General features: G+C 37.1%; 1 protein-coding gene across 1 annotated transcript in view; it reads left to right on the top strand.

Annotated features, from left to right (window-relative positions):
* Nucleotides 1-25,094, top strand: part of ADAMTS3 (ADAM metallopeptidase with thrombospondin type 1 motif, 3) — a 334,233-nt gene that overhangs the window by 290,716 nt on the left and 18,423 nt on the right. Inside the window, exons 6-17 of the mRNA XM_012659836.1 lie at nucleotides 3,323-3,406; nucleotides 5,288-5,444; nucleotides 6,196-6,301; nucleotides 6,694-6,837; nucleotides 7,464-7,596; nucleotides 9,585-9,698; nucleotides 11,685-11,830; nucleotides 13,016-13,191; nucleotides 14,270-14,403; nucleotides 16,400-16,523; nucleotides 19,812-19,892; nucleotides 21,655-21,818. Coding sequence (XP_012515290.1) covers nucleotides 3,323-3,406; nucleotides 5,288-5,444; nucleotides 6,196-6,301; nucleotides 6,694-6,837; nucleotides 7,464-7,596; nucleotides 9,585-9,698; nucleotides 11,685-11,830; nucleotides 13,016-13,191; nucleotides 14,270-14,403; nucleotides 16,400-16,523; nucleotides 19,812-19,892; nucleotides 21,655-21,818 — 1,563 coding nt within the window. The remainder of the gene's footprint in view (nucleotides 1-3,322; nucleotides 3,407-5,287; nucleotides 5,445-6,195; nucleotides 6,302-6,693; nucleotides 6,838-7,463; nucleotides 7,597-9,584; nucleotides 9,699-11,684; nucleotides 11,831-13,015; nucleotides 13,192-14,269; nucleotides 14,404-16,399; nucleotides 16,524-19,811; nucleotides 19,893-21,654; nucleotides 21,819-25,094) is intronic.

Below are 25,094 nucleotides of genomic sequence, written 5' to 3'. Positions count from 1 at the left end.
GAATGTTTATGGCAACACAATTCACAATTGCAAAGATGTGGAAACAATCCAAGTGCCCATCAATACATGAGTGGATTAATAAAATGTGATATATGTGTACCGCGATATATGGAATACTACTCAACCACAAAAAGCAATGGTGATCCAGCACGTCTTATATTATCGTGGGTAGAGCTGGAGCCCATCCTTCAAAGTGAGGTATCACAAGAATGGAAAAACAAGCACCACATGTACTTGCCATCAAATTGGTACTAACTGATCAACACTAAGGTGCTCACATGGTAATAATATTCACTGGGTGCCAGTCAGGTGGAAGGGCGTTGGGGGTGGGTTGGTAAACTCACAACTAATGAATGCGGAGCACACTGTGTTGGGGAAGGGCACACTTGTAGCCCTGGCTTGGGAGAGGCAAAGACATTATATGTAACCAAAATAACTTGTATCCCCACAATATTCAGAATTTTAAAAAAAAATCTGCCATACAGACAATGCTAAAATAAATAAATAAATAAATATCTGAGCCTGAGTTGCTGTATTATTCCTCCAACTCTCATCACATCCCATGTATTTTCGAGTGTAAAAACATTGCATCCAAGACATTTATATAGTCTGGCAAGATGAAAAGCAGCAAAATGACTAAGTACATTTTAAAAGTGAATAATATGTGGGAACCACCTTTTTTAAGTCTTGAAAAGCAAAATAATAAGTAAGATTCAGTGCTTTGCACAGTAGAGACACCTAGCGTTTGTTAATTTGCCACAATGAAAGAATGCTTTCTGCTACATAAATATATTATTCCCTTACATTTGATTATTTCTATCCATAATAATTTATGTATAATTTGTGAGTTTCAAAAAAAAAAAATGTATGCAGACTCAACATTCCATAACTGATTTTCGGTCCCACGGAGCACCCTGTCATCCGATTAGCCTAGCGTAATAGTGACTTTTGCTCAGTAATACTTTTCTTTTTGTTGGATGTTATAACTTTGTGTGTGAAGCCATTTAAAACAGCTGCCTTACAAGAAGCCTCTTGGGACAATCATGAGTCTCCAAATGAATGGGTTGGTGACAGGTCTGGCTTTGGACTTTTTACTTTTGTTGGAACTATCAACTTAGGAATTTGTTATCAGATAATTAATCCAGAAGAGGAGGGTGCAAAGGTTGATTCAGTCTTCAATTAGACAGTGTGAGGTACGGCGTAAGATAAGAGAATCTGCCCATGACCAAAAAGGCCACAAGAAATCACAGCTTCTTGTCTAGCATTCATAGTTTCCTTTTATAGAGCTGCAATTTACCCCTTTAATCATGTGGATGGTTTTTACTTTTGTTTTCTATTGATAACAGAGAATAAATCTGCCCCCTTTTCCATAGGACAGCTATTAAGTGTTCTTTCTAGGTTTTTCTTTTCCATTTTCCATATTCTAATGTCCTTAAACACTCTTCCACATAATAACATTTTTTAGCAATTTGTTTACATAAGTTAAATCTTTTAATTCTTACCCCAAGTCTGTGATACAGTATTTTTATTATGTCCATATAATAGAGGCTCAGAAGGATGAAGATCTCACAAGCAATGAATGGTCGAACCAGAATTTATCTGAGACTGTTAATGTCTGGTGTTTAGGCTTTGAACCACTATGTCTTCCCACCTGTTCTTTATATGGCATATTTTCTGGGCTTCTTGCTCTTTAATCTTCTGTGGATGCATTCATGTATTGTCAAACACCTGTGCCATAAGACAGTACAGAAAAATGAACTCAAGACTTCAGGTATGTACTAGCCTAGAGTGGGCCAACTCAGGCATGAGCTGCCTGTCTGCACATCTAGGAAACGCAAGAGTGTAGTGCAGATTTTTACTTTTACATCTTGGCTTATCTTGTACAGGTATTAAATTGGGTCTTACCATTTTATGCACATGTGTTCGTATGCATGTGCCTGCGTGTACGTGTGTATGTATTTACAAATGTATGTATGTATATATACATGCATTTTCCACTTTAAAAGAACTTTACATATTTTCTTATTAAACAACACTTTGTCATCTTTAGTATATTCTAGCTTCATCATATTTTTTACTTGCCTCTTTGCTGTTCTTCCCTTTTTTGTGCCATAGACAAATTCAGTAAGAATGCCTTCAGTCTGCATTCAAGGTATTGATTTTTCAAGGTGTTCTGTACAATCGCATTGGATTCTTGGAACATTTCAATTGAAATTTCTTGGTCTGTTACTTGGTCAGTGTGGCAAGTCAAAATTGCATGATTTGTGAATTTCTTTTTTTTAGAACATTCTTTCATTCTTGAATTATATTTATTTTTAAAGCTGCTCCCTATGAGATTATGCCTGTCTTTTCTCTGAAGGTTTCAGATTTGCTATGCCTGCTGTCCAAATCTCCTAATCTCAAATTGAGTCGCAGTTAGTTTTCCTTCCCTCTCTGAGTCATGGTGACAAGTGTTGAGTTCTTGTTCTTGGGAACAGCTAAGAACATTGCATCCTAGCCTAACTCCACCTTCCTCATTCCTGCCAGCATTCGCCAAGTTGCTAAGCATGTGTCACCAGCACTAATTTTGCACTAGTTTAATAAGAAGATACAATTACAGTCTACTTTAGATTCATATCTGCCAATAGCTCACCATGTGTTTTTGTATGTCAGTGAATTTCTACAGGCTTTATCTTCCTCATCTGTAAAAAATGGAGTTGGGCTATATCCTCTGAGGTTGTGTTAATTCCAATATCTATGCTTGTAAAGTATACCAAATCACTTTTAGAAATTTCAACTTAACTTTAAAAATTAAAAAAAAAAAAAAAAAAACAGTACTCAGCTTTGCTCTTCTGAGCTGCATCTAAGACTGACATTCATCTGATACGCGCTTGTACAGTCGCCTTAGTAATTCAAATATGGAAGGACTTCCACCTGGCACCCCGGTGGGCCTGGTGTCTGTATTCCCCCACCACGGTTGCAGCCAGCTCACAGGACAGCAGATGATTTGCCAGAGTGACCCTGCCATGGTTGCTTTTGGTGCGTGTTATGTGCGGATTACATCATACTCCTTCTACCACTACAATAGTTGAATGAAGCCCTTTTTGAGCATATTTCCTATATTCCTGTTACTGTGGGGTTTCTAAGATCAGTAATTCACATATCCAAAGATTGTTCCCAAGCTCAAAGTAAATGACTTCATTTCAGAGTTCAATTTAAACCCAATTAAAGAGAAAGTAATTTGAGTCCAGTATCTTTACAAGGCTGATCCCTTAAATGTTGTGCATCTCATGAAACCCTTTCTGTTGCCGCTCTTTTAGCAGGTATCCTTTCTGTTTCCTAGGTGAATGAAATTTACCACGATGAGTCCCTTGGAGTGCATATAAATGTGGTCCTGGTGCGCATGATAATGCTGGGTTATGCAAAGGTAAATGCCTTAAAATATGTGAACTATAAATATTGGAAACTGGGTTAGCAAACCACAGACTAAACTGCCAAAGCTGTAGCGAACATGTGGCATAGACAGACCCCAATTGCTCTCAGTTGAGGAGACACTGCCACCATGAGTGGAGACTTCCAGATCTGAGCGGATAACGAATGATTTTTGTGCTATTATTTACTTATTTATTTCTGTTTCCTGGAGATGTAGATAGTTATCCTGACTTTAGGCATGACGGTATGAATGGAAACAAATAGATAACATTATGAAAAGAGAGAATTTCCTTAGCCTATCATTATCATCAAGTTTTCAATTCATTTATTCATTAAAAATGTTTACGTTAAGTGCCTACTAAGTGGCAGATGCTTTCTAGATGCTTGGAATATATCAATGAAGAAAAAAGACAAAGATATTTGTCCTCTCTTGACTTGTTAAAAATAACATTTTACACATATATCTGTCCACTTAAGAAAAGTGAAGTATATGTGAATATTTTTTCACTTAAAAGAGCTTAAAACAAGAAGTTGGATCAAAATGCACACAGTAGGCATTTCATGTAATGTTAATTTTAGCTGGATTTAAAATGTTATTGGTTGTGTCCTTGTCCTTGGAAATTATGAAATGGTGAAAAGGTTTTCTCCTTTTGAGGAGTAAATGTAGGGGAAATGACTAACTTGATCATTTTCTTGATGTTTAAAAGTATATGTCCCTCTCCCATAATTAGTTCTCCTGATTATGAAATACTAATGAATTTGGGCATATAGGAAATAGGAAAAATTCTTATGTTTGCATTTCAATACATATTTGACATCCACTTATCATTTTCTAATGATAGGGTGTCATTGATCTTTAGTTTATCCCTCCCATAAACCTGACCTACTTTGTGTTGCCAACAACAAATACAAGTTAACTCCAGTTGCAGACAACAGCCTTCAGTTGGTTGTTAAATCATTTGCTTGGAAAAGTATGTGACCAGCATATAACAAACCATGCTAATTTTATTAAGAATGTAAACACTGATAATAACATTTGCTGAAGTATAACAAAAATCTCAGCCTGTCAGCCAAGTAGGGAGTAATTTTGGGTTCCAAGTTCAATTTCTCATTCCATCAGAACTACTCTGGGAAGTGTGGCTCCTGGGTTCTTGAAGGATGGGCCCTTTCCCCTCTGAACTTTTAACTCCTGACCATAATGTGATAGTAGCAACATTCCAAGGAATTTAAATTCATCTGTTGGAACTACAAGGTAAGAATCCACCCCTCTTCATTACCATGACATTAAAAAATGGTAGTTTTTGTTTGTTTGTTTGTTTTTAGTATAAAGTTAATATAATTTGACTTCTCCCCATGAACTAAGATTTGACTAGCTTTGCCAGGTCACGGAAGAACTTATATCCCACATGTTGATGAATTCTGGACTAAAGAAAGAAAGAAAGAAAGAAACAGAAAAATAAGATCTTTTACTTTCGCATCTCTGGTAAAAAAAAGTCTCAAGCCAGAATCTTTCCCAATATTTTTGTTCTTTATATCTATGAAACTCAAGTCTAAGCTGAATCAGAAAATATTTAGATTGTTAAAAGTTTTACTTAAATGATTCATATTAAATTGCTTCACAATAGCAAATCCTAGCATCAGACATTCTCATACGTGGCGTCAGTTAATTTTCACACTGGTAATATTCATCGTCATAATGATGTCTTTCATGGGCATTTAGAATTCCCAAACCAATGTAAATCTAAATAAGCCCCAAATAATATTACTGAATTACTGTTTAAGTACTATAACCCCAAATTTCAACTGCAGAGAAAGTTAATAAAGGAAGTCTTTGGGAAAATACTATGTGTGTCTTTAACATGTTGTTTCCTCTTAGTCCATCAGCCTCATAGAAAGGGGAAACCCATCCCGGAGCTTGGAGAATGTGTGTCGCTGGGCTTGCCAACAACAAAAATCTGATCTCAACCACTCTGAACACCATGATCATGCAATTTTCTTAACCAGGCAAGACTTTGGACCTGCTGGAATGCAAGGTATTATCATCAATATGCAGAAGACAAACTTCAGGGCATGACTTTTTTAAAAGTAACCCTAAATCAGGCAGTCTGTTCAAATATTCAGGTCTTCACCACCACTTCCCACAATGTGCCAGCCACGCACACATTTTCTTTCTATTGCTTCCAGTGACTTCTGCGGAATTCACAATGTTAAATGCCACTTAAATACCATAATAAACTATACTTGCCTTTAAATAATGGTTGTGTGTTTGGGGTATGGAGGGGATGCTGTAAAATGCAGTGCGCTTTCTACTAACTGTTTGGAATGAGAAAAGAGATGCCATGAGAGACGACTGCTGCCAAAGAGCTTTCTTCCAAAGTCAGCTAACATTTATCCAGTAAATTCTGATGTGGACTTTGGAAAAAGCAGACTGATGGTTTTCTTTTCAGTGTTGATGGAATTTCTGGCTCCCTTCATCAATACCACGATAGGAAGGACCATTTTACTAAAACAGAAAGACAAGGTTTAGCTGGTGGGCGGAAGAGGATGGTAACCCCAGGCAGTTGCTTCCCTTAGGAAAGAAGAAAAGGCAGACCCAGTGAATCTTTTTAGACACCATTACCTGTGACTTTCCCAAGAGAATGTGGGATAATGCTAGCGGGGAAATAATACTGCTCTGTTTCCTGAAAAACTTTTTTTTTTTCCCCCTCTAGGCAGAGGTCCAGCAGTAATTCTTAATGGGTTTTCTCATAAAATGAAAATAAAAGTAATTGTCATTCTCTACAGGATATGCTCCAGTCACGGGCATGTGCCATCCAGTGAGAAGTTGTACCCTGAATCATGAGGATGGTTTTTCATCTGCTTTTGTAGTAGCCCATGAAACTGGCCATGTGTAAGTCACTGTTGACAGCTATAAAGCAAAAGAAAAAAAAAAAAAAAAAGGTCTTTTCTTTCCTGCTTCTCCCAGTATTGTTTCTACTTTGAGCAGAATGCATACCAGTATGCAATTCTCATCTTTTGCCAAGTGTCAGGAGCTGAACACTGCAAAGAGGTCATGCACTGAAACTAAATGAGTGACTCTGGCTTGCAGAGGCCCTTCTGTGCTTTTCAGAGGAGAAGAAAGGCATTTCTGTCGGATTGCTCTTGATTTCTGTTTCTGTGACTTCTCCAAGAAAGCCATGTTGCCTTAAAATACATATTTCCCAGTACTTATTTTCAAAACAGAAATTAATCAAAAGCTGTAGACCCCCGAGTCTCACTAGTGGGATCTCCTTTGTGTTCTAGGTTGGGAATGGAGCACGATGGACAAGGCAACAGGTGTGGTGACGAGACGGCTATGGGCAGTGTCATGGCGCCCTTGGTGCAAGCAGCCTTCCATCGTTACCACTGGTCCCGGTGCAGCGGTCAGGAACTGAAAAGATACATCCAGTACGTCCCCTGCTGCGTGGCATGACAGCATTAGTTTCATAGCCTACACACATAAAACTGACTCTTAGGACCTCGATCATAACAAAATTCCCAGTAAATGAAAACTCTTGTTGATAATAAATATTTTCTTACGACTCGGAGCATTTGGTACGACAATTCTATAACGTCACAATATTTTAAGCAATAAGCCTAGAATTTAATTTTTAGCTGTAATGTAATTTCCCTTTAGTAAATTCTTTATGGAATCTCTTGACCAATGGTCAAACTTGAGTTGAGGATGAGGAGAAGATGGTCATGTGATTCCGGCGTATTATACCACCCATACCCTATAGTAGACGTGTCAGGACGTGCCCTGGCAGGCCACGTGGGGCTTTAATTAGTGATGCAAATAATCACAACTTTATTATATGCTTAAGTCATACATGGTTTTACTTTCCTGGCATGAATAAGAGTGAAGGGGCTTTTTCTAAATGGAACTGAAACCAAAACTTTAAAATGTATGCTTTTGTGAACTTGCTCCATGATCTGATAAAATGCTAGAGTATAAAAGCTAATATTACTTTTCCATAAGGACACGATTATAAAGAATGAAAATTTAACTACATGCAATATTTTCCTTCCTACAGTTCCTATGACTGTCTCCTTGATGACCCTTTTGAACATGATTGGCCCAAACTCCCAGAACTTCCTGGAATCAATTATTCTATGGATGAGCAATGTCGTTTTGATTTTGGTGTTGGTTATAAAATGTGCACTGCGGTACGTTACTCACAGTTGATGGAGATTTTGCATCTTGAAATCTCTTTGTGTAGCTCCTGCTTGGTGAACTTTACAGACTCACGGGTGCAAATATTAATATAAGAACATCTACCAATGATTTTGTGTTTGTTACAGTTATGTGCTAAAGCTCAATGCTTTAAATATACTCCCTTATTTAATCCTCATGGCAGACTAGAAGGGAGCTGATGTACTTCTGTTGTACAGGAAAAAAATTCATGACTTACAAAGATTAAGCAACATGCTTAAGTCACACAGCTGGTATTTAGGGGAGCTGGATTTGCAATCAAGACTATGAGGCTCAAATCTTTATGCTCTATTCCTCCCATGATTTTTGTGACCTTCAGAGATGACTCTTAAGCCTTAGATGTATTGCTTTGCTTTGGGTTGGTGGCCAGGATTCCATGCATGTGTGACCGTAGGGAAGGCTTGTGCTGGTATTTTCTCCTATAAGAATTGTATGGTACGGCATGGGAGTCAGGAATATGGACACCATGCTCAGACTCGGTGGGTCAGGTCCTGGATCTGACACTGAATCTCCTTGGCTTCGTTTCCTTATATATAAAATGTGAATAATGATAGTATTTATCTCATAGGATTGGTGTGAGGGTTATATTTGATAATGTAATTAAAGTGCTTAGCACAACACGGGCACATGGTAAATGCTAAATGGAACCTATCAAAGCTAGTCTTCCACATAACTATTCAGATTAGATGTATGTTTCATTACATTTCCATGTTGACCTTTAGTAGTTCATTTTGTAAAAGGAAAGGCTTTTTGTATGTTGGAGATAGCTTTGTGTGTTAGAGCAAGAAAAATAAGGATTTTATAGTACCGAAAAGAAATCCATCTGCTGTTTGAAATCTTCCATATACAGCCATTTGGTCTGTCTATAAGATAAACCCTGTGAGCTCCTAATTATAATACAATACCTGTATTAATGTTTTAAATGTGAGAATTTTAAAGCTTGGCTCAATGTTATGGCAAAGTACAATTTCCACATTAAGTAATAGGGATTAGAACAAAAAAATCCAGGTCTAAAAATGGGTACTCATGAAAAAAAATCTATGCACTTAAGTCTGTGTATGGGTAATCAGCAGTGTAGGCAGTACACATGCAGGTAAACAGTTGTTTGATATTTTTCAAAATCTATCTAAAGAATGGTAAGATGCTTACAGTTAGAGAGAAAGAGCAGATGAACAAAGAACGCACACAAATATGTGTGTGTGAGCTTACACAAACATTTGGATATTATAATGTGGCGTTTTAGGAAAATATAAAACATTGTGAAGAATGTGAAAACCAAGATTCTAGTCTGGCTCTGTTACTGTCTTGCTTGTAACCATAACTATAGCCTTAACTTGTAACCCATATTCTTTCAGCCATGAATTGGTATAAGGGTCGAATATATGGAAAGTATTTTATAAGCTATATGACTGTATTATGATACTTTGTTATACCTGGAATACCTCATCTTACACAGAAAATTTGCGAAAATTTTTCTACTTTTAGCCAACTAATTATTATGAGTATTTTTATTATTCGTATGTAACTAACTAGTTCATACCTACAGAGATAAAGAAAAGACGTTTTGATAGCTTGAGAGCTGCTAAACCATTATAATATATCTTCATATTTGCAATGTTCATAATAATTACAAACTCTTTTTAACATTCCAGTACTTTCCATTTGAATACCTGAAAATAGAAACGGTATGGAGAAACATTAAGAGTCAACCAGGGAATCTCAGACAAATCAATGTTTATTATTGTTATTTTAGAAAAGCAGAATAAAAGGATTTTCTACTTGGAATTCTTATGCAGTATTTTTTTAATAACATGTCACAACTTTGGCTATTAAGCAGAAATAAAAATATCCAAGAAACATAGCACGCAGAGACTGTCTGGGGTATATCGTTGTTGCATGTCACGCTATCTGAGGGTTCACTGAGAGTTTGATTCTCTTCCAGTTTCGAACCTTTGACCCATGTAAACAGCTGTGGTGTAGCCATCCTGATAATCCCTACTTTTGCAAGACGAAAAAGGGCCCCCCGCTGGATGGGACCGAATGTGCTGCTGGAAAAGTGAGTATATCTATTTACACAACGAAGGTTTAAGATACGCTGCATAATGATCCTCTTGAAAAGTCTAGAAAATGGTGAAGACAGCTGTACTGTCATTTTTATGAAAACCACATTGCTTGAGGCTTCTTTATGGTAGTGCACTAAGAGAGTGCGTTAGCTCCCTGCCTGCTGAGACAAATTAGCACAAACTTGGTGGCTTTAAACTTCAGCAATTCATTCTCTTAACAGTTCTAGAGGCCGGGAGTCTGAAATCAGTTTCATTGAGTTGAAATCAGTGTGTAGGCCGGGCCGTGCTCCCTCCAGAGGAGAATCTGTTCCTTGCCTCTTCCGGCTTCTGGGGCTGCCCACGTTTCATGACCACTCTAGTCTCTGCCTCCATGGTCACATTGCCTCTACCTTTTCTGTACATGTCAAACCTCCCTCTGCCCCTCTCTTATAAGGATGCACACATAATGGCATTTAGGCCCCACCTGGATAATCTGGGATAATCCCCCCATTTAAAAATCCTTAATCTGCAAAAACCCTTTTCCCAAATAAGATAACATTTACAGGTTCCAGGGATCAGAACCTGGTATCTTTGGGACCACCACTCAGCCCAGTGCAGATGGAACAGGAAGAAGCAACTCAGCAGACCATCCGGCCCCCTGCTGGTGGGATCTGATTTACTTGCTGGCATCCCGTGCCTTGTGAAAGCTGCCCAGAAATAAAGTCATGTGAATTTATACAGAAGATTTGGCCTTGCTCCTTGGGGACAGATGCCCAGAGGTTTTAAATCTCAAATCGCGTAGTCAGGATTGAATACTCAGAAACTGGCTGAGTGCCAAGCTATGCTACTCATAAGGGCAAAGCTCCCAAAACAAAGGCATGCTAAGAACTCAAGTTGAAGAGCCTTGACTAGTTTAGAAATAAGATATTGTAGACAGGACCAAAAGCTGGCAAGAAGATTTACATAGCTTTTAGTTCCTTTAAAGCTCGATTTCAAATGTGTATAAACTTTTCTTGTGATGAGAATTATATGCATGATAATAATAAAACCTCTCATTGTAAGTGTTGGCACTCTTAGGCACTCTGCCAAGTACATGATATACAGTGTCCTGCTTTGGGAAAATTCAGTATTACAAACTTCCAACTAAAAACAAGAGCAATAATGAGTTGATTCATTTTCGCTTTTAAAAAAAGTATGCTATAATCAACTCTTAATATCCAACTTCCTTGAATGAATATATTTGTATTATATTTAAATTTATAAAAGTTGAGTTTAAAAAATACTTTTATTATATATTGTATTAAAAAGCAAATCAAAATGTTAGAAAAATAACTAGCATCTTTTGAGCACCTATTGTAGGTTGGGCACCATAGACTAGGTACCTCTATAGTATCAGGGTTCTAGTAGTCCCACTTAATTTCTTCATGGTCACATGGCCTGAAACTATTCACAACCTTTCTGGGCTTCAATTTTTCTCATCTAAATGGCAAAGATCATATATCTGACCTATCTATCTCTCCGAATATTACGAATGAAAAATTTAAAAAGTGCTTTGAAAGCTGACTATGTTACGTTAATTATTTTCTAAGTTAAGACATATATTTTCATGTTATCATTTTAAAGGGGAACATATTGCCCTCAAAAATCCTAATATGATATAGGTAGTGAGAGATGATGGGTAGAATAGTACTTACTTTGCAAGTTGGGTGCTTAGAAAATTCTTATTGATTATGATGTTTAACACTCACTGGTGAATGTATCACAAAAACTTATCTGAGTGAATGTTATATTTTTTCATTTTAATTTCATACTTGAAAAATGTGAGTCTAAATTACCCTTCCAATAGGGCATCTTAATTGCTTTTGATAATTTTAAGTGCATCTACACCTGGAAAATAAAAAGCAGAGGAAATGAAGCCCTTCAAATAGGTGGTTCTTGTATGACAGCTTCTGCTTTAGTGTCCGCGTGATTTTCGTAATTACCTTTTGCCATTTTTTAAGTGGTGCTATAAGGGCCATTGCATGTGGAAGAACGCCAATCAGCAAAGACAAGATGGCAACTGGGGGTCGTGGACCAAGTTCGGCTCCTGTTCTCGGACATGTGGAACTGGTGTTCGCTTCAGAACGCGCCAGTGCAATAATCCCACGTGAGTCTAGTCCTTGTAATTCTTGTTATTTTTGGATGGACCGTAAGAAATACTCCAATATTGTGTTATCAGTATTCTGTTTCAGAAAGTGCATGTGAAATACAGGGCATGCAAATAAATTGTTCACAGCTCAGAAACCAGTGTCTCTTTTGGATAGATCTCCATTTATTAATTTTGTGAAGAGTAGTCAGTCGGGGATGAAGATGAGAAACTGGAAGGAAGATAACAGATTTTGGAAGAAATTACGGTTTAGGAGTATTTAGGAGCTCAGCAGGGAAAGAGGATGTCTGTGCCCTCAGGGCCCGGGCACTGTGAGCTGTGAGATCCGCTGCAGGAAGCAGGCAGCGCAGGGAGGAAGCAGTGCCCAGCTCGTGGATGCTCTCTCCAGCCGGGAGGATGCCATTGCTTCCGAGGCGTGGTAGGAGGCCAGGGAACTGTTGGGGGAAAAGTTATCCATTCATTCACTCAGAATAAATTTACCGAATCCCTGTGTTATACTCAGCAAACTTTATTTTATGAAGAAAAAAAACCTGAATTATTAAATTTAGGACATTCTTCCTTGTCTAGGGTTTACTACATGAGCAGCTTTTTCTCTCTGTTTCAAACAGGACGGCTGTGAGCATGTCTTTTATAAAGACCGTTTGGTGCCGCATACCTGTCTCCATAGGAAGAGATGATGGTAGTATGAGTAGAAATAAGAAAAACAATAAAAATTCTAGTAGTAATAGCATCTAAGTTTCACCATGAGCCTGAGTCCTTCTAAGGGCTTCCAATATGTTAACTCATTTAATCCTCACAATTGTTCTTCAAGGAAAATAGTATAATTATTTGCATTTTACATACGAGGAAACTGAGGCATAGAGCTATGATCAAAGTTTCTTTGAGTTGCATCTACGTGGTTTCGTCCATATCCATGCTTTTTATTTCTTTATATACTTTTACCATGCATTTAAAATATACTGTTTGAAAAGCTTATTTAAGTTGAGCCTGAGGATTTTTTTTTCCCCCACCCAGCAGGGAGAGAAGGGTGCTTTTGGAAAGCGACTGAAATTAGGAAGTATGAGTTCATTCACTTTGTGCTGGCAGCTCAGGAGCTCTGGCTTTCTGCCCTCGGGCACCGTGCCTGCAAGCTTCAGCTGCTGGCCCGAAGCCAAAAGGCCTTTCTAAATGTTGCCTTTTCTTTAGGCCCATCAATGGTGGTCAGGATTGTCCTGGCGTTAATTTTGAGTACCAGCTTTGTAACACAGAAGAATGCCAAAAACACTTTGAGGACTTCAGAGCGCAGCAGTGCCAGCAGCGAAACTCACACTTTGAATACCAGAATGCCAAACACCACTGGTTGCCATACGAACATTCTGACGGTGAGTAGACTCCCGCTCTTCTTCCCGCTGTGTGGATGGAGACTTAGGGTTTAAGTTTTGCCAACACCGATCCTGTGGACTCCTGATCCCTACTTGGTAACTTAGGAAATTTGGTGCTTATCGGGGTAAGTACTCCTGGGTTTCCAAGAAGAAGGCTCAAGTGCTCCTTCCTCTAGAGAGGCAAGGATTGATTGTTCCTGGCACGTAGCACTATCACCATCTCCAGCGAGAAGACCAGTGGAAAAGGAACGCCTGGGAGAGATGTTGGATTTCTTGATTCAGCTGAAAGCCCTCTGCTAGGAAATGCTTCTGGAATATTGTGATCTCTCCTTTCTGAACAACTGGAGAAAAAATAGAGTTCTTTGACATTTGAGTTAGGACCAAGAAAAAGGCCATTGTTTAATAACAAAAGACACTTCATAACCTTTTACTTTTCTATTGTAAATTAGTTTCTGAAAAATATACTTAAAGTTTTCGTTTAATGTTTCACTTCTTCTGAATTTTTGGTTAAATATGTTCAAGTGGCAACTTCTTGGCGTATTTCTTATTTAGGTGAATAAAAGGAAATAGTTACAGGATTATCATGTGATATAATACACTACTGAGTTCAGTTTAAAGCTGTTTTAAAGAAACGGTGGATACATGCAGGAATCGAAAGTTGCAATGCATTACGAAGAAATGTATTATTTATTTTTTATCTATTTTGGTAAAATGAGTTGCATCCTATAAGAAGCAAGAGCTTTGCGAGGTGGTTGACTCAAACCAAAGAGGCATTCTTTCAATAGTACTAAAACTAAGCTGGTTTTGAATTGAAGTTTATTAAACAGCTGTGTTGAAATCTAGGGTTGTCGTATCCCAGTTTAGATGACAAATCATATGGTCACCCCAGCGAAAACCAGTCTGCTGAATATGCATACTTTTCTCCTGCTCCTCATTTTATTTATTTATACAGTATTCCTTTTGTTTTCAGAAAACCACATTGAAACTTGATATTTAAAAATCAAATAAACTATGCTGTTCAAACATTCCATTTTATGTAAATAGTTTTTTGGGTTTTTTTATCCTCCATCTTATGCAGCCAAGAAAAGATGCCACCTTTACTGTCAATCCAAAGAGACTGGAGTTGCTGCTTACATGAAACAACTGGTCCACGACGGAACACGCTGCTCTTACAAAGATCCGTACAGCATCTGCGTGCGAGGCGAGTGTGTGGTGAGTTCAGATCGCTTCCCCAAAGGCTTCCTACAGCATAGGGCAATTCCACGTTGACTGTTATTCATCCGCATATTTAAAAAATTTTTAAACCATTTCTTATCTGTGAAATCACATGGTGGTGGACTCTGAATAATTCAGTAACTAAAATAAATTCAGGAGAAACTGTGCTTACTAAAGTCAAACTAGTCACTGGCAGAATCAGGGTTTAAATAGTTTTCCTAATTTCTAACCTTTTCCGTGTAACTCTAGATTGGGAACACAACAACTTGGGAACAATGCATTTGCTTTGAGTATTTTACTAGCACTACTGTTAAAAGACAAGGTCTTTTTCAAAAAATACACTATTGAGTATATCTTTTGTTTAATTCACAATTGCGAAGATGTGGAAACAACCCAAGTGTCCATCAGTACGTGAGTGGATTAGTAAACTGTGGTATATGTATACCATGGAGTACTATTCAGCTTTAAGAAACAATGGTGACATAGCACCTCTTGTATACTCCTGGATAGAGCTGGAGCCCATTCTACTAAGTGAAGTATCCCAAGAATGGAACAACAAGCACCACATGTACTCACCAGCAAATTGGTATTAACTGATCAACACATAAGTGCACATATAAGAATAACATTTATTGGATGTCGGGCAGCGGGGAGAGGAGGGAGGAGGGGACGGGTATATGCATACACAAAGAGCACGATACGCACCATCCAGGAGATGGCCATGCTTGAAGCTCGGACTTGGCGGGGAATGGGGGGCAAGGGAAACATACATAACCTAAACATCTGTACCCCTGTAATATGCTGAAATAAAAAAAAAAAAGATAATGAGACATCTTTTTCTTCCTCTCTCACCTTCCAGTTTATTCTGAGTTTAAACTCTAAACTCCACATCAGAACAAAAGGAGTGGAGAATCAAAAACAATGTTTATTGCTCTATTTAATCTTTTTGAAAAATGCAGTTCATTGTGTTCTTTATGTTCATAGTTGATATAAAATTATCTTTATTAGCTGAAACACTGCCCCTCATGGCTATGTACTTATCAATTCAGCAAAATCGAAAGCGTTACATTAATGAGTCTCAGTGCTCGGATGCCTCATGGTCAAACTCAAATTTCCCTGACAGTGTCTTGTTCATCTTTCCCCTCCCACAGTATCTAGTGTATTAAATGCATGTGGTGTTTTTATTTTCCCTGCCCAACTTTCATTCTTAAGTTTATCAGTGCGGCGGTGTATTGCGTATGTTTATCCTACAATTTACATTAAGGGCCTGCCCCAGTTCAGAAAACCTTCAGTAGCTCCCTGTTAAATTAATAATGTGAAAATGTAAACTCTTCCTGGTGTTCAAGACCTTCTGCCGCCAGTGCCGTGTAGAACTTTGACGCTCTTCCCCTATCTTGCAAGACTAGCCTTCCACTGGTTTAAATAGGGGGTTAAATATTGACCTCTGAACCCATTTTCCGTGAACGTACAACCTCCATGGCTCTCTTATGACCCCTCCGCATTCCTAAAATGCCCTCCCATTCTCTCTGTGTTCCTTCAGGGCCCTGCAAAAGTCTCCACCATTTCTGTGAAGTTCTATCTAACCAGCTTTGAAGATTGCACTAATATACGACTAACTATATTATTATTCATCTTTATAAATATGAAAGCAGCAAGGGAAAAGCACCATGTTATTGTTTTGTGGTCTCCCCAACATCAGCTACATCTGTGTTCAATACATGTTTGATGATTAAGACAAGTTATGATGGGGTAAATACTTCATTAGACAGTGGAAAAACTATCCTTTATTACCTAGAGTGCACGGCATTTGATTTCATACTAGTTTGTTCTTTAAAAGACTGAGATGTTAAAAATCATGACTACGATGAAAGTTTGGTGCAAACTGGCTGACTGTGGACCATGATTCAACAAATGATTCATCATTACGGGGGATGTTGACCGACGTCTACTTGGTGCACTGAAATTAGCCACGTTTAACATCTTCTCTCCCTAGAAAGTGGGCTGTGATAAAGAAATTGGTTCTAACAAGGTTGAGGATAAATGTGGTGTCTGCGGAGGAGATAATTCCCACTGTCGGACCGTGAAGGGGACATTTACCAGAACTCCCAGGAAGCTTGGTAAGATGAGGTCTCTCATGAATTTAATATCCTTCTCTAGGATTTATACTTTTTGAGACTTCTTATATTAGTGCTGCATTTTCTCTACGAACATAACCAAAAAATTAGCTGCTGATTTATTTTTATTCAGATTACCTTTCAAACCTTTGACTGAATTCATACTCCAGAGCATCCATGTTGAAAAAATTATCAACTAAATTTAGATAAGGAGCATATAAAGTCAGTATAAATTATAGTAGTTAGCTAAAATCTGTTGTTTTATTTCATTTTGCATTTTTAATCGAATGCAGATCTAATTACTAGAATTGATGTTTGTTTTGAATTCCTGTTGCACATAAATTTTTGACCAGGAATTAAAAAAAAATCACAAAACTTTAGATACAATGTTCTAAACATTACATTAGTTTCACCACTCTTATTTTAAAAGTGAAAAATTTTATCCTATTTATAAATCTATGAACCTAGGATATATATTTCACATGATTTTTACAAATCTATTTTAAACAAAATTGAGGTACAATTGAAAAATAACCTGACATATATATGCTCATGAGTGTGAACTTTTGTACTTGTTACCTAGTCAATAACTTGGACTTAGACACTCACTGAAGGTTCCAAATGTGGAACAAAAAGCTATCCTCTTGCAACAAATCATATGCAGAATTATCACTAGTTTCATAATATTCATTGGAATTTTCATAAAACATTTGGATACATACATTTATTACTGAATAATTTGTTTTTGTAACATATTCAGTTATTCAATAAGGATTTATTGGACAAATGTCAATACATGTCGTAGGATAACAGAAAACAAAACAGAAACAAAGAAAGAAATTTGGTTTACTTTACATTGTCACAGTAGTAATTTTTCCTTTTATAGAGTAAAAAAGTTAGTCTTCATCCAAATGGACTAATTCTTTTAGCCCTTTTTACTCCCATTAGACACCCAGCTTGTTAGCTCTGGCTCATTCCATACATCCCAGCTTTGCTCTTTGATATATTTAAGGGGCCAGAGCTAAATGACTATATTCTAATGTGCTTCTCTCAGGCATTCCCTACTCTAGTTACCAATCTCTTTGGTATTCTTGTGTGATAGATTATGTTTTGCACTTTGAAAATGTTTAAAAAGCAAATATTGCCATTTCTGGCTTATTGCATTATTTTAATAAATCAGCATTCTAATTATATACATATATTACGGTTTTGGTGAAATCGAGTGTAATTTTCTCCGTCTTACTGTGAAATAATGTCCTGTGCTTTCTTTATTGGAGTTATTTATTATTCTTTTCTTTTAGATGTAAAATAATTCATTTTGTTTTCTTTCCAGAGTGAATTAATATAAAGAAAAAAGTTTTTGTCATGATCATTCATTCCATATTATGTGTGATATGAGGCAGTGATACTGTTTTTCAGATACCCCAGAAATTATTCTAAACCTGCAAATCAGAGTCAAAAGATCAGGAGAAAATTTTCATCGGTCATGCAGATTCAAAGTGTTCAAAGATAATCTAACGTCCATTTCTTTGCAGTAATGTTGTCATCAGAGTCATTCAATAGACTAATTAACCTTTTCCAACAGGGAAACATTTAAGCAAGAGGTGCCATAAAGAATTCAAGTTGCTGGAAAATGAAATCTGCAAGTATTCAACTTCCAATCACCTCCATTGTTTGCATTCATGCTTAGTCTTACTTTCATTGACTATTAACAGTTTATTGGCGTTAGCTAACTATGATAAATGTGTTTTGACTTCAACATATAAAATTGCCAAACATATTGTATATCTTACCTCATAAAATATATATAGCTTATAGGATAGTCAATGAAACAGCAAGACTTTGATAAACATGAAACTTCCACTAATTAAAGACATTCTGTTTAAGGGAAGACGAGAGGTGCTTTCACTTTACCCAAAGGAGCTCGCGATGTTTCTCTTGCTGAGACAAGAGAAGCTAAAAATGTACTGGGTAAGTTGTAGCAAACTGCAGAATGATGGGCATCCATAAATGACATCAAGCTGTTTTGCTGTACTTGGCATCTCAAGCATGTGACTTCTAGCCGTGGCATACTCAGGCAAACATGGTACATTCCGTGTGTTGGACTTTTCCCCGGGTTAACGTGCTGAAATCCCTAATCCCAAAATGACGGTTCCATTTAGTTAGAACACTAGTAAATATTGTCAAAAAGTTGGATAAATCTACCCATAGGTACATACTAATTGTACATATATCAATGACAAAAGACCATTTCTTTTCTGATTCCATCAATAATTATGTATTGATAATTGAGTTTCCATCAGTACTAATATCTGAAATATGAAATGGTTGTTTCATAATGTGCTGAAGGTGTAAGTTGCATACTTTTTCTATTTTCATTTATTTTTTATGGTAATGAAATATAGCATCTTGGTCTTTCTATTTGACCTGACTATTGTTGATTTAGAGTTGTAATCTTAATTCTAAGTGATTGGAAGATAATTTTTAGGGCATGTGATTATATTACAAAGGTTTATGATATATAATATTAACAGTAATAGGAATAATATATGATTTTAAAACCCAAAGCAACCAATTAAGCATATCAATTTTATTATTTCTGACTTAGAAGAGTGAGGTTAGGGCCCATGTAAGGCAATGCATGCCATAACATGTACATGTTTCACAACCAAATGCTTTGGTCAAATCTATAACATGTATTTTAAAATAGTCGCATCATAAAACTTGTCTAAAGATTTAAAAATTAATACTGATCACAGGAAAAATGAAAGCTACCCACTGATTTTTCTTTTGTGATTTCTTTAGATTAAAGTAGACTTTCAAACACGAAAATATTTCAATAATTAGAAGTTTAGCTATCTATACTTGTCACTTTGGCTTTTAAAATAACATGTTCACCACCTGAGTGAACTCTCACTAATAACTGGCCCACTTCAAAAGAGTAGTTTAGAAAACTAGAATCACATAGAAAGACACAGGAAAGTATAGTATTTGCCTGAATTGTTGTTGACGCGATTTGTAAGTCAACACAAGATAAATGACTGCTAAATTGGTAACAAGATTAACTTTTTGCCCCCTCTTTGATAAAGAAAAATTTTCTCTAATCTCATGCTGGATGTCACAAAAGCTACCGATGCTTTGAAGTTAATTTCTGAAACTGAAACTGCTTTTTTGAATTTATGGATGCTGTCTTCTGCATGCAGGAGCGGTAAGGATGTAGTGCTCTGCTAACCATAGTTGTTGCTTTTGTTTTCTCCTTTGCTTCCTACAACATTTACTGCACATGCAAAGGGTACCTTAAGATGTTTGATATACCCCCTGGGGCTAGACATGTGTTAATCCAAGAAGACGAGGCTTCTCCTCACATTCTTGGTAAGTGTTGCCGTCTGCTGGCTCTGCTATAACATGCACTGAAACCCTGAAATGTCAAAGAAACCGTACACATAGATGAGTGTATGTATATGTGTATACATACGTATGGAAGAATCAAAATTATATATACATTAATTGAATTAATTGAATATTATGTAGTTTTCGTTGGTCATTTCACCCAACTATTCTTATTTTAAAACAAGAAATGTCCAAAAATAGAGCTTTAAGTTTTGGTAGAAATGAATTGGTTCGAAAAAAGAAATCATTTGACAAGTTTGTATTTGTTATGCATGTTTCGCTCGTATTAGCAGATAACACAAAGAAATCTGTTAATAAAATGTATTAAATTAAGGAATAATAGAAAAATTCATCATATTCATGTTGAGAAGTGAGTTCTGATATTTTGATTGATGCCATACTCCATGCAACCCCTTATTTTTAATGCATTTTATTTAAGTTCTTTGGCTGAAAACATCCACAGGTGATTTTACTATTAATAGTCGAATGTTAAGTTGTTCTGACATCTGACATGTGTCAGGTTTTTGACTAGCACATGCAAATTTATTTGCAGGGCTGATTATAATTTCCAAAAGAAGTTCTTTTTCTCTTTTATGAGAAATATAGCCATGTAGAAATGTCACTTGAAGGGGGTTTATATTTAAAACGTATGTTCAAGTGTAAACATAACCTTGACATATTTCTTTGCCTATAAAAAGCACTAAGAAGATTTCTGAAACTAAGAAATTATCTATCAACCCCATAAAGATTTGTAGCAAATTTTATGTGTGACTTTAAAAAGATGAATTGTTTCATGGTATCTCATAGAATTTTTTAATATTTAAATCATATTCACTACTAGATGTCATAACAGTATAGCTGTCAGCCATAGTTCTCTCATCAGTATTTAAAATTCCTTATTTTCATCCTAGAATTCAGATTATTATCCTTAGAAAAATGATACTAGTTTAAAAGCTCAAGAGGAATAAATGTATTTAATTAAAATTACTCATGTTTTCTACACATTTTCAATAATGGTAGTAACTTAGAAAATTTTGTTTCCTCACTTATTGTTATATGCTGGTGAGAACTTCCAAAATTTAAAATCCCATGTATCTTCTACATACTAATGTGGCATTTTATTTTATTTTATTTTATTTTATGTAGTAGAACTATAATACATTAAGAATTCTATCAGCATTAAACAGATTTTTCTAACTATATAAGTAGCTGATGTAGATTTGGAATTTTACAATCATAAGAACTAAATTGTTGGCCCGAAATTAAGTTACTTCAGCTATGTTGGGTGGCTATAAATATTTTGACCAACATTAAGGAAATACATAGTAAAGAAGCCATTGTGCTATATGCTATCCTAGCATAAATTGTTTGTGTTAATTATTGGAGAAGTAGCCGTTATTGTCAAAATGTTCCCAGCCTTCTAAGGAAATGTACAGGATGAATGGGTTAGAAACCATTCACCTCTTTGACAATGTTTTCAAATGGGAATATTTGCAAACATTACTTTTGCCTATTTAACCATCTTGCCGTTGTTTTCGACTAGTTAGGAATGCTTCTTGAGAGGTTTGAATGCCTAATGAACAAAATGGGAGTAATATCACAAGTAACACTCATTTTGATTGCTTGATACTAACAAGAAAACATGGTCATTGATTTATAGAAAGGAGTAGACTTTCTATGAGTCTTTAACACTGTAATATGATAAAATAAATTGTATGTCGATTGCTCATTTTCTTTCCTTTAGCGATTAAGAACCAGGCCACAGGCCACTATATTTTAAATGGCAAAGGGGAGGAGGCCAAGTCGCGGACCTTCATAGACCTTGGTGTGGAGTGGGATTATAACATTGAGGATGACATCGAAACTCTTCACACTGACGGCCCCTTACACGACCCTGTCATTGTTTTGGTATGTGGCATCACCGGCTCATTATGTAGTTTATAATTTTATAATTAATTCATCTGAAAACACTTGGACCTTGAGCATTGAATATCTAGTTGTTTGTTTTTTATAATTCTATTTATCTCCCCTCTACTCTTTGTATAACATTGTCAAATAGTTTATTATATATACATTATAAACTGAATGATACAGTATTATGATTTTTTCACTTAAGTAATCAGTTATCTTTTAAAGACAAAAAAAAGTACATTTTTATATTTATCCACCTGTTTACCGTTTCTGATGCTCTTCATTCTAACTTGTAGGTCTAACTTTCCATCTAGGGTCATTCACCTTCAGGATAAAGAATGTCCTTTAGCCCTTCTCATGGTGTGGGTGTACTAGCGAATAATTCTCTCAGCTTTTAATTACCTGAAAGTATCTTTAATTCACCTTCATTTTTGAAGGATGTCTTTGCTGGATATAGAGTTTGGGGTTGCTATTTTTTTTTTTCCTGCGACACTGTGTAGATGTTACGATCTTGCAGGGAGTTCAGTGGATTTGGGGGCTGAGCGAAGAAAAAGACGTGCCCGCCAGGTGGCAGTAACACACACACAAGCGTTATTTGGGTGAGGCCTTGGCAGCTTTGCATGTGGGGCCACCACCCAGAGACAAGAAGGCCAAGGGAACTCCTGAGGCAGAGGGGAACGGAGTGGCGGTTTATGTGCTCAGGTGATGGCCTCCAGTAGCATAGTGGAGAGTCCGTGGGTCCCAGAGTTCCAGGGACAGCCAGCAGTTGGATCCTTTACAGCCACAAGGTCTTATGTATACCTAGCAGACGTTGGATGCATTTTGCAGGCCAGCTCTAAATGGCTAAAGCTCCTCTTGTGTGGGCTACACTGAAAACAACCGGATGTATAAAAATTTGCTCTTGGCATCAGTGTGCTTTTGAGCTAAGAGGTCTCAATCTGCGGTGAAGAAATCACGTAGGGGCCATTATAGAGGGGCCATCTTTTACTCGTGTGTGTGGCACTTGTCCCCTAGAATCCAACATTTATGACGAGAAGCCTCATTTAAATTGCTGCTGTGTATGGAATGTGTCAGTTGTCTCTGGCTGCTTTTTTAAGATTTTTCTCTTCTTTCTTTTTGTTTGTTTTGTTTGTTTAGCAGTTTGATTACGATTCACTTAGTTTGTTGTGTTTTTTATATGTATTATGCTTGGGGTTCACTGAGAACGTTGGCTCTGTAGGTTGATGCTTTTCACTCAGTTTAGGTAAATTTTCCATTATGTCTTCAAGTTAGTTGCTTTTTTCTCCCCATCTCTCTCCTCTTTAGTCCTGGGAGACTCATTTACATGTATGTTAAACAGCTGAAATTGTTCCACACGTCTCAGGCTCTGTTCATCTTTTTATAATCTTTTCAAAAAATATGTTTTTCGGATTGGATAATTTCTGTTGATCTCTGTTTAAATTCAGTGACTGTTTCTCTTATGTGATCTCCAATCCTATCTGGTGAATTTGAGCCTATCCAGTACATTTTTCATGTCAGATGGTGTACTTTTTTTCCATAAAATTTCCATTTTGTTCTTTTTTTCTTCTTTTTGTCATTTCCATTTTTCTGCTACATTTCCATGTACGTTCAGTCATTATGCCTAACTTATCCTTTCATGTCAGTCTGTTTCTATTGCCTGATTTTTTTTTCTTTTTGATTATGGATCACATTTTTCCTGCTTCTTACAATTTTCGTCTTATACAGTAGACTTTATGGATGATAAATTGTAAGGTGTTGGGTTTTGCTCTAGCAGGCAGTTAACTTGTCATCCGATGCTGCTGATCCTTTGAGACCTGGTTTTGTTCTTCATTAGGGCTGGTCTGTTTCAATGTTGTCCTTATTCTTATGACACGGCCTTTCTGGTGCCTTAACAGAGTACCTGAAGTATTAGGGGGGCGTCTTCACTGAGGCCGGATAAGAATTAGCACTCTCGCCCTGTTGAGTTCCACCCTATCTGAACTCCGGTGTCTGTCCCATTGCCAGCCCCAGAGCAGCCACTCACTGTGGACCCCACGATGTCTTGGCCTCGGCATGCCCGGACCAGCCCTCAGTCAAGGACTTGTGCAGCCTTGCACGCCTCTATGCGGCAGCCTGCCCTGCGAGTTGCAAACTCTAAGCTCTATCTCCTCAGCTCCTGGAGATGCTGGCTGGGCTCGAGCTCCTCCTCCCTGTGCTGGAATCCAGGACCTGGCCCCTGTCAGGAAGGAAGACCTGGCTTGTTTCTCTTCTCACAAGGGTCGTTGTCCTCTGCCACCGTTATCCACTGCCAAAAAACGTTCCCTCATGTCTTCCATCCAGTCTGATCATTTTTGCCTTTTTTGATATCAGGAAGGTAACTAACTCCATTACTTCCTCTTGGATGAAAGCAGAAGACATCGACTTGATTTGTCTTACTGGATTCTGTTTGTATGCAGAATTTATATTTATTGGATTCCCTATAAAAGTATACTAATCTAAAATCAAATTTTCCCACTCAAATCAAATTTTCCCATTCAATTTAAGTCTTTTTTTCTTTGAAAATTTTTTCTCTTTTCAAGTGTCTGTTCAAAACTTCTGGCCGTTGTTAAAAAGATGTTTTTATTTTTCTTGAGTTTTGAGAGTTCTTTATATGCTAAATATAAAACCTCTGTGAAATATGTGATTTGCAGATATCTTCTTCTAGTCCATGGCTTGTCTGTTCTTTCTCTTAGTAGTTTCTTTCATGGAGCAAAAAAATTTTAGCTTTACTGAACTCCAATTTATCAATTTTTCGTTTATAGATTGAGATTTTGGTGTTATGAAAGAATATTTTGCCTAATCCAATATCAAAACATTTTCTTCTATTTTTTTTTTTGGTAAAAGTTTTATCGTTTTACATTTTACATTTAGGTTTATGAAGCATTTAGAACCATTTCGAGTTAATTTTGTATAAAATGTTAGTTTCTTAGTTTTGAAAATGGATGTCAATATTAGTTACCTATTGCTGCAAAACAAATCACCTCCAGATTTAGTGGCTAAACACAAGCAACGTTTATCTCATAGTTACTGTGGGTCGTGTGTCTGGAAGCAGCTTAGCTGACTTGTTCTGGTGCCAGGTATCTCATGAAGTTGCCGTCAGCTGGGCTACGGTCCCCTCAAGGCTTGACTGGGGGTGACTGTGCTTCCAGGCTGAGTCACGTGGCTGCGGAAAGGCCTCAGACGATTGGTCCCCGCAGTCTTCCAGGGGGTGGCTGGCCGTCCTCCGTTCCTGGCCACAGGAGTCTCAGCATGGCA

The sequence above is a fragment of the Propithecus coquereli genome, unplaced genomic scaffold (genome assembly GCF_000956105.1).
Source record: "Propithecus coquereli isolate 6110/MARCELLA unplaced genomic scaffold, Pcoq_1.0 Scaffold64, whole genome shotgun sequence".
NCBI classification, from domain to species: Eukaryota; Metazoa; Chordata; class Mammalia; order Primates; family Indriidae; genus Propithecus; species Propithecus coquereli.
Note: the sequence above shows the minus strand (reverse complement) of the source record. Positions and strands in the feature narration are given on the sequence as shown.